This window comes from Magnolia sinica, chromosome 1, assembly GCF_029962835.1.
Source record: "Magnolia sinica isolate HGM2019 chromosome 1, MsV1, whole genome shotgun sequence".
In the NCBI taxonomy this organism is placed as follows: Eukaryota; Viridiplantae; Streptophyta; class Magnoliopsida; order Magnoliales; family Magnoliaceae; genus Magnolia; species Magnolia sinica.
This window is the reverse complement of record NC_080573.1, coordinates 45286972-45302330: the sequence shown is the minus strand read 5'-3', so window position 1 is coordinate 45302330 and position 15359 is coordinate 45286972. Positions and strand designations below refer to the sequence as shown.

General features: G+C 42.5%; 1 protein-coding gene across 1 annotated transcript; it reads left to right on the top strand.

Annotated features, from left to right (window-relative positions):
* Positions 1–9816: 9816 nt before the first annotated feature.
* On the top strand, positions 9817–10611 carry LOC131246067 (uncharacterized). Its single transcript, XM_058245931.1, has one exon. It carries the CDS (start codon positions 9817–9819, stop codon positions 10609–10611), a length of 795 nt encoding a protein of 264 aa, XP_058101914.1.
* The last annotated feature ends 4748 nt before the right edge of the window (positions 10612–15359 follow it).

Here is a 15359-nt window from a genome sequence, read left to right as displayed (position 1 = left end):
CAGCGTACATTTTGATGGATCATTTTAGGGCATGAGCTTAAAATGAGGCTAGATTGAAGGCCCAAGTGGACCACACCATAAGAAGCAGTGGGGATTGAATGCCTACCTTTGAAAACATCTCAAGGGCTAAGTTTTGAATCAAGATGATATTTGTTGATGCAAATTTCTAGTGGACCCTCCTTAAAACCTAAAGGATACTTGCACACAAGAAACAAAAGACGAAAGGAAGACCCTAACTAGTACAAGGGACCCTCCGATGCCAAAGTCAGTGAGGGATTTGGGTCTTTGTGGAAATGGTTTAAAGGAAAAGAGTCACTAATCTCTTTAGGTTTATGAGATGTGTGCCTTTCACCATTTAGGGGCTTCCCTATTTATACGAGAAGGAAGATCACATGGTCGGAAGATCTTGTTTGTTAGAGGGAAGATCACACCGTTGGAGATCTTTCTCATTTAGATCTTTGAAGATCCCGAAAATCTTCCTTGGAACGTGAATGTCCGAAATCTCTAGGATCCTGGCCTTATCTCTTGAGATCTTGGGAGAGATCTCTGCGCCATTCACCTTGGATAAGACTAAGCATTATCTGGAAACTGATAGACCCGTCCACCCCTTAGGCAAGGTCGGATGGTAGAGGCAAATGATGCCTCGGAGGTAAGTGGTACTGAGCTATCAATAGGTCGGTACCATCCCAATGTTGATATCGATTGAGCAGGTTTGTGATGTCCTTGTGATCTTCGATCCTAGTAGCCCTTATTTTCATTTGTTAAGCCTAACAATTCTTGTCAAACTTGTTGTTCGGAGAGGTTCATCGAAGGTCATGCTGACCTATGGTTATGCTGACCTATCTTATGGTCGTGCCAATCTACGGTCAGGCCGACCTATATTATAGTTGGCCTTTCTCCACCAGTAGTTATATTTGGGATAGTTTGGCTTATCGGCTCATGTCGGTTGTTGGTTCAACCTCTTTTCATGGGTCATTCCATTTTTCCTATAACAGTAAGCCCCCTAGTTTCGAGTCTGTTGTACTGGCCCAGAAAGTAGGTTGGAAGTTACTAGGTTGGACTATCCTGCCATAAATGCTAAGTATGGCGGCTAGCACAAGAGTCGAAGTGTGTCAGTAATCATGTACAGTTTAGTCGAGGTGGCACGTCATGGCTCGAGGCCATGCGGGCTGCCAGGCCGTCTTTTCAATACCCAACCAATGAGGGAGTGACGCATGGCCATTTCTCAATAATAGGGTCGAACAACAAACCGAGTTACGCCATGTGTCAAGACGGGGTAGTCGAGGGGACGTCTTACAGGGTATACATTAATGGGGGCGTTTAAACGCTGCCACGTGGCTCCCCTATATATACGAAGCCCTAGAAGAATGAAACAAAACCCACTTCTTTAAATGTCTAGTAGGGGAAAATACATAACCTTTTGTTTGAAATAGAGAATGTTGTCAAGGCGGTATCCTCACTGTCACCTTGAACCTGATAGACCCAACTCTTCAGAAATAGCAAATGGATGAAGCAAAACATTTCATGTACCATCAATTCCATCCTGAGAGAGCTAGCGAGAGCCTAGAGAGCTCGAGCTTAGGCACAACGTCAACCTCGCCGCCGCGACCACCCTGTGGAGCGAAACCAGGGAGTGCATGCATCCCAGCGCAGCTCGAGATCTGGAAAGGGAAGAGAAGGGACGAGTAGGAGATGGTGGCAGTGAGAGGAAAAGTAGGCAATACTTTCTTATATGAGCAGGATCAAGAAGTTGTCCCTTGGGAATATGACACTTGAGTTGAATGTGTTCAATATGTGCAAGCAACAAGAGGATGGTGACGATGTCCATGAAATTAACTTGAAATTGATTCATTCGTGGAAGACAACTCTCTTCTGACTTTGTACTTTGACACTTTAGAGGCGTGCTTGGCCTACTCCACTGATCTTAATGATGTTATGATTCAGGAGATGGATGCCTTGCTTGATGATATGCCGATACTTGAAACTAACTAATGGAGGCTTGAATTTGAACTATTACCCTTAACTGACACAAAGCCTCTACCATCTAGTATCAAGGCACTAAAGCTTGACTTAAAACATTTGCTTGCTTAACTAAAATATGCCTATTTGGGTCAAGATAAGTTATATTCAGTCTTGATTTCTTCCCGTTTGGATAAGAAGTAAGAGAGTAAGTTGATTTCTATTATCAAAGAGTATAAGAAAGCTCTTAAATGGACTACTGCCACAAGTTGAGTGTGCAAGAGAAATCCTAAAAATGAAAAAGATTCTATTTTCTCAACAGGCTAGTGATTTGAGTGATTTCTCTCCATTCATCCCAATCGTAAGACTGGGAGAATCGCAATTGTTCAACCAAATCCTTGGGATTAAGGTTTTCTTCCATAGCAAACCAGAAACAACAGTCAGTTTTGCTTTACCGACTGTATTTGGAAGTTGTTGTAAAGCAAATTAAATTCAAGTCGTTTATTCTTCATCCAATGACTTGGGAGAGCTAGGGCATCTCTATAAATTGGAAGTGTCAATCAACAATTTGATTTTTGCTCGTCTCTTACAGAAAAGCCTAAAAAAGCTTGTCGTTCCCTTCAAAGCTTGAACCCACCATCGAACAAAATCAAAGCTTCGAAACCTCTCATCTGCCAGCTTCCTTGGTGTAATCAAAGCCACCTAGAAGCTTCAGCTCATCAAGATTACCATTGATTGAAGACTTGCCATTACTGGTCGTCATCTTCCCCAATGATTGTTTCACTCGTAGAGTCTGGTGCAAGCTCCAATTTCATATTTGAATCGCCCAACAAAGAGGTTATTGAAGGAGTGCTCACCACCACAAGGATCCTAGAGATTAGGCATTGCTAGTAGTGTGTCTATATTGTACGTCTGAGCTTTGTGTTGCACCAGGTGACTCGAGGTGTTATGAGTCAGGTGAGGTTCGCGCTTGTTCAGTTACTGTGCCAGACGTCTCTCAATAAAGAAAAAGAAGAAAAAGAAATGAAGGAAATGAAAGACGAATAAGAGGGAGGTGGGGGCATCAAGTTCTTAACTCACTGAGTTGACTGGTTGCTAGAGCAAGTCGCTCCGAGTTAGGTAGAGTTTTGTGTGATTTGGGTCGAATTACACTGAGTTTATTCCATCTTGGCTATTGGAAGGAGGAGGAAAGAAAGTAAAGAAGAAAGCGAAAAAGGAATCAAGAGATACCGAGTCATGACTCGGTGCAGTTTTTTAGTTGAACCTGACTGGGTCCAGTCACCCTGCTGGACTAAATTTTTAAAGGACAAAAAAAATTAAAAAGGAAGAGAAAAGAGGAAAAGGTAAGAGGTATAAGAAGATAGATCTAGTGGTTTATCAACTTGACTCACTGTTAGTTGACCTAGAGAGAGAGAGAGAGAGAGAGAGAGAGAGAGAGAGGTGTAGAAGAAGGGGCAGCAATGGTAAGAAGACTCAACGAGTTCAACCGAGTTTAGCATGGTTTAACTAGGTTCAATTGAGTTCAGCCAAGATCAGCTAGGTTCAGTTGAGTTCAGCCAAGTCAAGATTGGGTTAAGTCCCGAGTAGGATTGACTCAGTTGATCGAGGTTTATTATCTATTCAACCCCCTATGATGTTCAAATAAGAGTTAAAACTAGGTTATCAAGTTGGATTTTTTGATTTTATATAAAAGTTGGGAATCTCCCAAATTCGTGTTTGCTAATTAAATCTATGTTTTGTTTAAAAACTCAGTCAAAACAGGTCAACAATCTAAGTAAATAAAACTCTTAATCGTCGGTTAGAATGTTAATTATGTTTTTGTTTAGGTTATTAACATTTCTCGTTTAAATAGGTACTCGATTAAATATATCTAACCTAAGTTGATCCGAGTCAGCACATGCCGCCTCCTATTGAGGGTGAGTGCTCTCTATGACATCCTGGGTAGAAATGCAAAATTGATAAGTTATTTAGATAATTACAAAACTTGGATATTTCGAAACCCTAACCCTAGGTTAGAATGTAGAGTCATTAGACTGCATGATTTAGACCCTAATATTAATCCTAACCGTTCATTGTGGTGCTCTATAGTAGAATTCATCTCTAAGGCATGGATTTGTATTCTAGCCAATTTATAAGAGAATTCGACTTTAAGGGCTTACACATTCCCTGGAAAAATTGCTAAGTGATTCAATTCATAGGGTAATGACCTTTCCTATTGGGCTTTCCGCTTTCATGGTAGTTTAAGTGATAATTTTTCTTTTAATTTTTTATTAATAATTGATATCTTTAATTCATATTTTTTTTATTTTTTTTATTTTTAACACACGCACGCACACCACCACACACTCACGCGTAGTGGAATTTCACCACCTATGGGTACTTGAACCCTCAACCAAGTGTTGAAACTCCTGAGAGCCTACCACCGGAGTAAGAGTAAGGACCCAACTCTTTAATTCATATTTACTTGTGTTGTTATTGTGATAGATCCTCGAATCATGTGCTCAACATTTATCTTGTATAAACACTTTTATGTTATACATGAATATCTCCTCATACTTGTGGATTGTTTATGAATCTTGAATTGTCATATCGATTAGTGAAAAACTCCACTTATATATGTATATCCAGAATTAGGATGTAACTTGATTGTTGTAATTACAATGGACTCTCAAACTAATGGTCATTTTTGTCTAATAGATTAAATGGAGTTTTGTTGTGGACTTACCATCTTGTGGATCATTTATGTGTATGTGGCTTTTGGGAAAAATTCCTTTTTTATCGTACCCTTTGATGGACTATTTTCCCTATATGGCTTTGATTGAATATTTTCCCTATGTGTTTTTGATGGATTATTTTCGTATAACCCCTAACCATGTAAATGTGATTGAGTTGATCTCACTTGTTAATCTTGATGACTATGGGTCCTTTTAGGATGTGTTATATACCTTAGAGATATATTTAATGTTACATTATTTTTACATTTATCTTATATCATTGAGTTGTGTGAGCACACAATATAATTTTTTTGTCCTTAAGAACTTAAGATTAGACAAAGTGATCACTGACCGGAGAGAGTTGTGTTCTATAGATCTCAATGCACAGATGAGTAATGACCACCACAAATGCTTAGAACACATCTATGGACATTGATCTAAGGGATGTATGGTCATCATATATGAGGGTTTTACTTAGGTCAAGAATGAAGATCTCCACCATTGAGAACTAACTTGATATTGGTTGTGCTTTTTGCCTTTACCCTCCAAATTAGGTGTACTAGGTAGATTATGATAAACAAAATATTAAGTTTATTTAATTATTTGAGTATTAGATTAGTGGAATTCATTAGAGGAATAAAAATAAAAATAAATAGATAAATAAATATTGGGGGACCGCGGAAGCACACATAAATGAATCAAGCAAAGTACTATAATCGCAATAACCAAATTCAAGTACAAATAAATTGAATTTAAAGTAGAAAAACCCTTGAGGGAAAAAACCATGGCACCAAGCAACAATAATGCACTATGAAGGTAGAAAATTACAAAAGATAGAGATTGCCCGATCTGAACAAACCTCGAATCACCCTTACAAGCCCTTAAAATCTTTTGGAATGAATTAGAAATCTTTGAGATACACCCTATTCCTGATTACACCCATATATATATATATATGGCCTCTATGAGAATCATAATTGAAATAGGAAACAAATCCCGCACTTACGCAATTTGGCGCTATCGTTCGATGGTACCTTCGATGGGACTAAGATGGCATTGACAGATTGTCGATATCATTCAACCCCTTTGATGTCATCGAACCAAACACCAAAACGTTTCAGCGACTAAATATATATTTTCTGAATTTTATTGATGACACTTCAATGAGACTTTGATGGCATTGGCGACCTCTCGATGCTATCAAATCCACTTCAATGGCATTGAGCAAGACACCTCAAGTGTCTAGCAACCAATCAATGGAATTTTAGATTTTCTCGATGGCATCGAATAGCTCTCAATAGCATCGACAGACCCTATTGTTGAACGATTTGAGACATCAACAACAATAAATTCAAATGGTCTTAGTTCAACAAACAAGTATTGCCAAATTAGAGGTCAGGATTATTGGACCAATCTAATTTTGGGCTATAGCTTACAGACAATTGTCCACAATTTAATCAGTTTAATTTTGAGATTAATGCTAAGTTAATGTCACATGTACCATTTATGAGTGCAGATCACATATATATATATATATATATATGTATGTATATGTATATGAGAAATGCTCACACACACAACTAGTTGGACTGTCCAAGTAATTCTAATTAATTAATGCTAGTAAATGTGGAAAGAGAAATTGGACTTCGTTTGGCCTTAACTTTCAAAATGGTCATTGGCTTGAGTGGGATCTTTTGTGCTGTTAATATATAATCCACCTCAACCATCATGTATGTCGCATCATGTTAGACATGTGGACTAAAAATAAACCCCATTGGTAGTTCAAATGGAACACATGATTGGAAATAATATGCTAAAAAAGCTCACCCTCTACCAAAACCTTGGGGATTTTGAGAGGGAAAGCAAGGGAGAAGGTGGGAGGAGGAAGATCCTACTAATCTAGGGTTGCTAGCCTCCACATTAGGGCCATGCAAGCTGCCCGGTGTCCTTCCCTACGATGGACTCACCCCATTTGCTTGGTAAGTGGCCTTCTAGCTGTGCCTATGCATTTTCTCAATTCCTAAGCCATTTGGAGCTATTAGGGTTGGAAAATCATTCGTATTTCTCCTAATTTCGGATTCTAACATTAGGGTTTGTGTGCGATAGGACTTGATGCCGCATTTGCTGAATCGTGGCAGGAATTGTTCAATTGATGTGGGTAATCACAAAAACCCTTGTTGAGAACTCTGGAGTTCCAAAGATATAGAGAAATAGTGGACAAACAAGGGTAAGAAAATTGGATAATATGAGACAAACAAAAATGGTGACGACGACGACGGAAGATGAGACGGACAAAAACGGCTGAAAAACCGTCCCAGGTAAGAAATCCAGCATCAACACAGCTTCTTCGTCTGCCAAAAGACAGAGTGCTTTCCCTACCCTCTTCGTTAGGGGGTATCCGCTTAGTTGGTACCCTCTTAACATCAAGAGGATCTTCGGATGCGCTGGCGCGGTCATGGATATCGTAATGCCGAGGGACAAGATCACTGGTGCCTACAGGGGTTTTGCTCTTGTGCGCATGAGCTCTGAAACCGAGCTGGCCAGGGCGATTGAAATGCTGCATGGGGAGAGGTTTGGGGGTAATCCTCTTCTTGTCCAGAGGGCCCGTTTTGGCCCCTCATACAGAAAGATCAGCCCTTCTTCCATCCCCGGCCTCACTCCTAAACCCCCTTCTGTATATCGGCCCAAAACGACCCCTATCCTTACAAACCCAGCTGCTCCCTCTTTTAAGGATGCCCTTCTCCAGCCCCCCCTTCAACCCCCACCTTCTGATCCCTCACCCATACCCATAACTCACACCCCACCTCACCCCCTTTTGAGAGAAGGGCAACCCATTCATATCGACCTCTCATTCTTTAACACAGCCAGTGTAGCCCTCAAGGACACGATAGTCATCATCTCAAAAGATGGTGCCACCCTCTCACAGATTAAAGATTGGATCGCGGAAACCACTGGCTTTCATCCAGGTAACTACTCCATTAAACCCTTGGGCTATAATGAACTATGGGTTAAAGTCTGTTCAGGTATCAACCCGGAAATGCTTCTCATGGCTGGACACCTGCATTCTGGAGGTCCGGTCGCGAAGGTGATGAATTGGGAGGATTTCTCCATATTTGGAACAGAGAAAGTTTGGTTCCAGGTATGGGGTATCCCACTGGAACTATGGTATGATGAATTTTTTTATCTCGGTGGCGGCTTTCTTAGGTTCTTTCGTCGACAACGACCTTAAGATGAAGCTGGGAGAGGAACTCGGAGTTATCAGAGTGCAGGTTATGAGGAAGAAGAGCTCCCCATCCCCCTCCCATGTCCGTGTTCACGTCGCTGACTGGCTGCTAGAATTCCCAGTGGTGCGCGAAATTCAGAAAGATCTTCATCCTCGATGGGGTGATATCTGGCGTTTCAGGGAAGGCCCTCCTCCTTCTCTGATGGTGGTTCCGACTCCGGACGTCGATCCGACTTCGGCAACTAACGTCCTTCAGCTGATTCCGTGCTCTCGCGGATCTCTGGACGGTCGATTTGACGATCGACTCGACCTGAAGACACGTGCCCCCATATCCCTGCTTCAGCCGCCCTCTTCTGCCCAAGTACGCCTTCGGAAGGCATGCGGTCAGTCGGAACCTCGAGATCTTTCGACGCGTGGCTTCTCAGCCCCCGACTTCAGCTTTACGTCCTCTCACCTCGTGCCTCTCCCTATCACCAGCAGCCCTTCGACTATCAGTGCGCCACCTACCTCTGCGGATGTCGATCCCAGTACGACGCGTGGCAGTTTCGTCAGTGAGTACCCTCCAGACCCTGCTACAGAAGATCTTCGTGTATCGCCTCAGCATTCCCAACTCTATAACATTGCGACACCTAGAGCCGCTTTTCATGTCCACATGTCAACTTCTCACCAGGTGGCAGCTACATGTGAGACTCCGGTTTCGACACGTCAACTGCCAGCAAGCGTTGACAGTCACCTGACATCAGATCTCCTCCTCCATTCCTCGAGAAGACGCGCGTCCCTCAAAATGCTCTCTTTGAGTCCCTTGCGACGACACAGGCTTCCGAAGAACTCTTTGCACTTGCAATTCCCAGCTCTTCCTATTGGTCCCCCTTCTTCGGGCTCGGGCCCGGAGCAAGACTTTCTCCCCCGTTGTTACTCTGATGATGACCTCTCAGGGCGCGAGATGTCATCCTACTCTGATATCTAGTCCCGTCCATCCTCACCACCTACTCCTCTCTACTCTCCAGACGACGTTCTCAACATGGGCCCCATTACCCTCTTTCAAGACACTAACAGCGAAGTCATTTGCGCAGAACCTCTTCAAATCTGTGCGGATCTTCACCATCAACAGCAGGAAGCCTGTATTGCTACATCTTCCACCATTGACAGAGTTGAGCTCCTAGATGAGATGCACAATAAGCGCTGGATCAGGGACGCCCTTGGATGCGTGGGAAGAGCTCTCGGGCTGTCTTTTGGAAACAGGTTGGAGGATTATATTGCGCTTTTCCAATGCATCAAAGACAAAGGGCAACTGTTACCAGAACCCCGTTCTCATGCGAGACCCTCGCCTAAATCTGGGAGCAATATCAAACTGAGAAGGCTGGAACCAAGTCCAGGCCTCAAACTCGACTCCTCATCCAAAATCAGGAGGCAGGGCACCCGGGGAAGTTCAGATGTTCCATGAAGATCTTTTCATGGAATGTTAGGGAGGTGGGTTCTAGACAGAAATGTAGTCTCATTAAAGCCTCTGTCAATAGAAAGAACCTAGATATTCTTTGTTTTCAAGAGACTAAGGTGCCTGTCTTCAATCAAAGTCTTCTTGCTTCTTTGTGGTCGGCGTCCGACGCTAAGTGGGTTTCGCTTGATGCCTCAAGATCTTCGGGGGGCATCCTAATTGCTTAGAAAGCTTCTAAATGGGACCTCCAATCGGTCTTTAAAAGATCTTTCTCTATCTCGGTTATCCTGCAAGATAAGTCATCTAACTTTGTCTGCCTTCTATCTGTTGTGTATGGCCCTTCTGTTGAATCAGGTAGCCCTACTTTTTGGGATGAATTAACCCTTGTTAGACATTCATTCTCAGGCCCCTATTGTGTGGTTAGTGACTTCAACGTCATCCGTTTCGCTAACGAACACTCCCGGCCTAGAACGGTGTCTCCAGCTATGAATTGTTTCTCCTCTTGGATTCAATCTCAGGGGCTTGTCGATTTACCGCTTCTGGGAGCCAAGTACACTTGGTCGAATGGTCGTAGATCCCCCATCCAATATAGGCTGGACAGGTTCCTCGTCTCCCCGGATTGGCTGGAGGCCTTTCCCTCTATCCTTCAAACGACGCTGCCTCGAACTACATCGGACCATTGCCCTCTGCTGCTCATTATGGTGAAGGATAATTGGGGCCCAAAACTCTTCCGCATCAATTCTTCATGGTTCTGTAAAGAAGGTTTCAAGGAGAAGATATCAGCCTGGTGGTCCTCTTTTCAGGTCGAAGGTTTCGCGGGACACAAGCTGATATGTAAATTAAGATTACTCAAGTTGAAGATCAAGGAATGGTTCTACGAGGAATCTCGTATGAAAGAAGCCGAAACGGAAGCCCTCCATTCAGAGCTACAGCAAATTGATAATAGTCTGAACGACACTCACATCCCCAATGAAGTTTTGAGTAGGCGTATCCAAATTATTCAAGCTCTGTCGATCGCTGCTCTTCAAGAAGAGGCTTCCTGGAAAATCAAATCCAAGGCTAGATGGATTGCTGAGGGAGACAAAAATACAAAATACTTCCATAGCATAGCCAGTATGCGTGCTCGATCTAAAGCTATTGTCAGTATTTGCGACAATGGTGTTTGGATCGATGATAAACAGGCCATCGCCGACCTCGCAATCAACCACTTCGAACGTCTGCTTAGTGCTAAATCTTGGGACAGACCGTGCCTGGACAACATCCAATTCAGCAGCCTATAGACTGCAGAGGCGGCCCTTCTCGAAGCTGACTTTTCTATTGATGAAATCAAGGAGGTGATTGACTCTTTGGGTGGTGACAAATCTCCCGGTCCAGACGGCTTCCCCATCATCTTCTTCCAAACTTTTTGGGACCTCGTCTGCCAGGATGTCCTTTTCTTCTTCCAGGAATTCCATTCACAAGGCCTTCTATCTAAGGGCCTAGGTGCTTCCTTTATTGCCCTCATCCCTAAAGTCTCGGGTGCGAGCTCTTTTGCCGACTTCAGACCAATCAGTCTGATCGGAGCCCCCTATAAAATCCTCGCCAAAGTGATTTCAGCTCGTCTCTCCAAGGTTATTGGGAACCTGATTTCTATTAATTAGAACACGTTCATCAAAGGCAGACAAATCACTGATTGTGCCTTAATAGCCAATGAGATCCTCCATTCATACCGGACATCCTCTAGACAAGGTATTTTTTGTAAATTGGACATCGCTAAGGCCTACGATCACGTCGACTGGTCCTTTCTTCAATATATGCTTACTCGGATGGGATTCAGGGTTCGATGGAGAAACTAGATTCAGGCCTGTGTCAGTTCTGCTCATTTTTCTGTCATGTTGAACGGATCCCCCAAAGGCTTCTTCAAGAGCACCAGAGGCCTTCGTCAGGGAGACCCCTTGTTCCCTTTCCTCTTCCTTATTATCGGAGAAGCTTTCTCTAAAATGATGATTAAAGGTGAGGAAGAAAGTATCTTAAAAGGTCTTGCTATGCCTGGGCTACCTCTCCCCATCACCCATATTCAATTCGCTGATGATACTCTCATATTCTCTGAAGCCTCTTCCCCTTTCATATCCAACTTGCGCGCAGCTCTCTTCTGCTTTGAAGCGGTTTCCGGTCTTCGTATTAATATGGCAAAATCTATATTATTTGGGATCAACGTCCAGCCTGATAGTCTCCACACCTTTGCTGCTTCGCTCGGGTGTGCTTCAGATTCTTTTCTAACCACTTTTGTGGGCCTTCCCCTTTCAGTCGGCCCCCCGCCCAAGTCAATGTGGAACAAAATTGTGGGGAAATTCCACAATTATCTGGCGCGGTGGAAATCTCGCTATCTATCTCTTGGCGGCCGCCTCACCCTAATCAACGCAGCTCTGGCAAACCTTCCCCTCTACTTTATGTTCCTTCTCCGATGCCCTTCTTCTGTGCTGAATGCCATTGAAGTTATTAGAAAGGATTTTTTGTGGTCCGGCAGTGACAACCAGCACAGCTTTCATCTCCTGAACTGGAAGGAAGTCTGCAAGATACATCGGGAAGGTGGAGCTAACGTCAAAATTTTGAGGCGAATGAATCTGGCTCTTCTAGGTAAATGGACGTGGCATCTTGGGACAGAACCTGAAGCTTTGTGGTTGAGGTTAGTCAAAGGTAAATACGGGCATACTCAGGGAGGATGGTGGACTAAAGACTCTTCTCATTACAGGGCATCCCAACTGTGGAGAGGAATTCTCAAGGCTAAACAATCTGTTCTCGAGCACATCAGTTTTGAGCTGGGTAGTGGGTCCGCTGTCCGATTTTGGGACGATCTCTGGTTGGGTGATTCATTGTTGAAGGATCGATTCCCCAATATATTCCGACTGGATCCTGTCAAAAATAGATTCATATCTGATTACTACTCCCTAACAGGGAACAAAACTGTCTGGGATATGAGATACACTAGAAACCTTACCGACAACGAGTTCTCTGAATTCGTGGACCTCATGGATTGTATTTCTAAAGCAGCACCACAACCATCAGTCCCTGATAAACTTATCTGGAACATTCATCAGTCAAGTTCTTTCACAGTAAAATCCCTCTACGCCTCCATTTCTCCCTCCCCATCTTCCCCAGTTCGTGCTTCCCCCTTCATCTGGAAAATCCCGGCTCCTCCTAAAGTTATCTGCTTCGGTTGGTTAGCGGACCGTAATCGTATCTTAACTATAGACAACATCAGAAAGAGAGGTATGCAGATTGTGAACATCTGTTTGTGTTGCATGCAAAACGCGGAAACGGTGGATCATCTTCTCATGCATTGCTCTTTCATCTCACAAATATGGATCGACTTCTGTCAAAGATTCAACATTTCCTGGTGCCTCCCTCAATCAGCTCATCTCCTTCTGGCTTTTTGGCACGGTTTTAGGCTCGGCAAGCAAAGATCTTCCATTTGGAAAACGACTATTTTGGCCATTTGGTGGTCAGTGTGGCTTGAAAGGAACGAGAGATGCTTTAATAACACCTCTTCCCCTCCTTCAGCTGTCGGGTCTAGAGCCAAGAGGCTTATAGTGGAATGGGCAACTAATGCCAAGGGGTTAAAAGATTTTTGTTTTTTTAGGGATTTAGAGCTTTTCTGCTGTCTCAGCAGCTTTGCTCTTTTTCTCCATCTCCTCTTGTTCTCCTCTTTCCTTTTTTAATGAATTTTCTAGTTACCTTTAAAAAAAAAAATGCTCACCCTCTAAAATGATTGTTGGATAAGGCCCACTTGAATCACGTATGTATATGAATTTTAAGTCCCGAAGCTAGCCTTTACTTTTGCATCTAATGGTTGGAGTGGATTTCACATGCTCATGATTGGGGTCCTGTAAAAATCAAAGAATCAAAGGTGGATGTCTCTCCCTCGAATATTCCATTAGTGTGGCTCACCTGAATTACAAATCTACGTTATATTTTCTTTTAACACCTACAATGAGATTGCACATCTAATGGGCAGAGTGGATCTTGCTTACATGATACGGTGGGCCATATCAAAAGTCGTGGTAAGCTCTCTCCTACCGTTAAACTTCTTCGTATTCCCTGGATAAAAGGCGCCTATTCCCAAAAAAGTGGGAGTACATTGGGTGGGGCGCGGATTGGATACTGACAAGGTCAGTAGCCAAATGGCTACTGAAGTGACGTCACCAAGCCCTGTGGACCCCACCATGATGCATGTGTTGTATCCATACCGTCCAACCGTTTGTAGAGATCGTTTTATGCCATTACAAAGAGAATTAGATGGATCTATCTTTCAAGTGGATCCACCACAGAAAACCATGGGAGCCGGTCATACCCACCGATGAAACATTTATAGGGCCCACAGTGATGTATTTTTGAGATCCATCCTATTCATAAGTTAACATAGAGATAGATGATGTGAAAAAGAAAAAATATCAGCTTCATCGGAAACTACTGTGGCCCCTAAGAAGTTTTGAACGGTGGATGTCACTGTCCCCATTATTTCCTATGGTGGGGTCTACTTGAACTTTAGATCTGTCTCATTCTCTTTGTAATGCCATAAAACTATCTCTAAAAATGTTTGGACGGTATGGATACAACACATTCATCATGGTGGGGTCCACAGAGCTTTGTGACGTCACTTCATTAGCTATTTCGATAGTGACCTTGTCAGTATCCAATCCGCGCCCCATTGGGTGCAGCCTGTACACATGCAGTTCCGTGCATCCCTCATCCTGGGTCTACCTTGATAAAGGTATTGTATATCCATTCTCTACATCTATATTTTTAGCTTATGATAAAACAGGATTTGAAAAACGAAATAGATATATATTTCAGGTGGACCACACCACAGAGATAGTGGTGATTAGTCATTAAAAACTTTTCGTGGGCCAAAAGTTTTGAATTAAGCTGAAATTTATTTTTATTTTTATTTTCATTCGTCAAGGTCTTTGTGACATTATCAATAAGTTAGGTGGGAAGTAAAAAATTACGTTGGGCCCTAGGAAATTTTAATGGTAAAAAGTTCAATTTTCACTATTTTCTATTTGGTGTGGACCACTCAAGAGTTATAATTGGTTCATTTTTGGATCAATGTTCTAAAATGAGCTGAAAAAACCAATGGACCGCTTGGATATACATACATACATGAAGGTGAGTGACATGGTTAGGGACAAACTGTGTTGCATAAGCATTGGATTGTACTTAATCCGCTTTTTATATTTTTCCTAATATGGCTCTTTTTTTTTAGTAAGGAAGCCGGAAGAAGCTTAACGGTGGAAGAGGAATGTCTAACCTTATTATTATCAGGCCCACCATGATGTCATGATGTGCATGAGAGATAGATGTATGATCTTATTCTAAGTCTACAGACAAAATATAGGCTGACATTTGATTTAGGTAGGACACACCAATAGAATGGTAGAGGGAGAGACATTTACTTTTAATTTTTACGGTACCCCAATTATGAGTAAGTGAAATCCATTCCAACCATTAGATGCCACATCAAAAGCTAGGCATATAACTCAAAAATTAGACCCATACTTGATTTAGATGTGCCTCATGAAAGGAATTATTTTAAAAGGTGAGCTATTTTTTAACACTATTTCCAATTGTGCAGTCCACTTGAACCATGGATGAAATTGATTTTCAGTTCTAAGATCTAACATAAGGTGACACACGTGATGGTCAACGTAGATTTTACATTAACACCACAATGGAGCCCGCCCAAATCAGAGATCATTTTCAAAAGGCCTCTTAAAAGGCTAGCGTGAAGCAAACGCCCCTCTCTCTGTCAACATTAATTAGCATTAGAGAAAATTTTTCTCATTAAATGCCTACCTAGTTGGAGCAAAACTGATGGTCCAAGTATGTATTTTCTTATTCATACTCCGCAATGTATCATACTGGAGATCCTCACAATCCATCCATTTTTTCCCTATTAGTTTAATGCAATGGCGTAAAATGAGGTAGATCCAAAGCTCAAGTGGACTATACTGCAGAAAGCAGTTGAATGATTGTCATTGAAACCTTC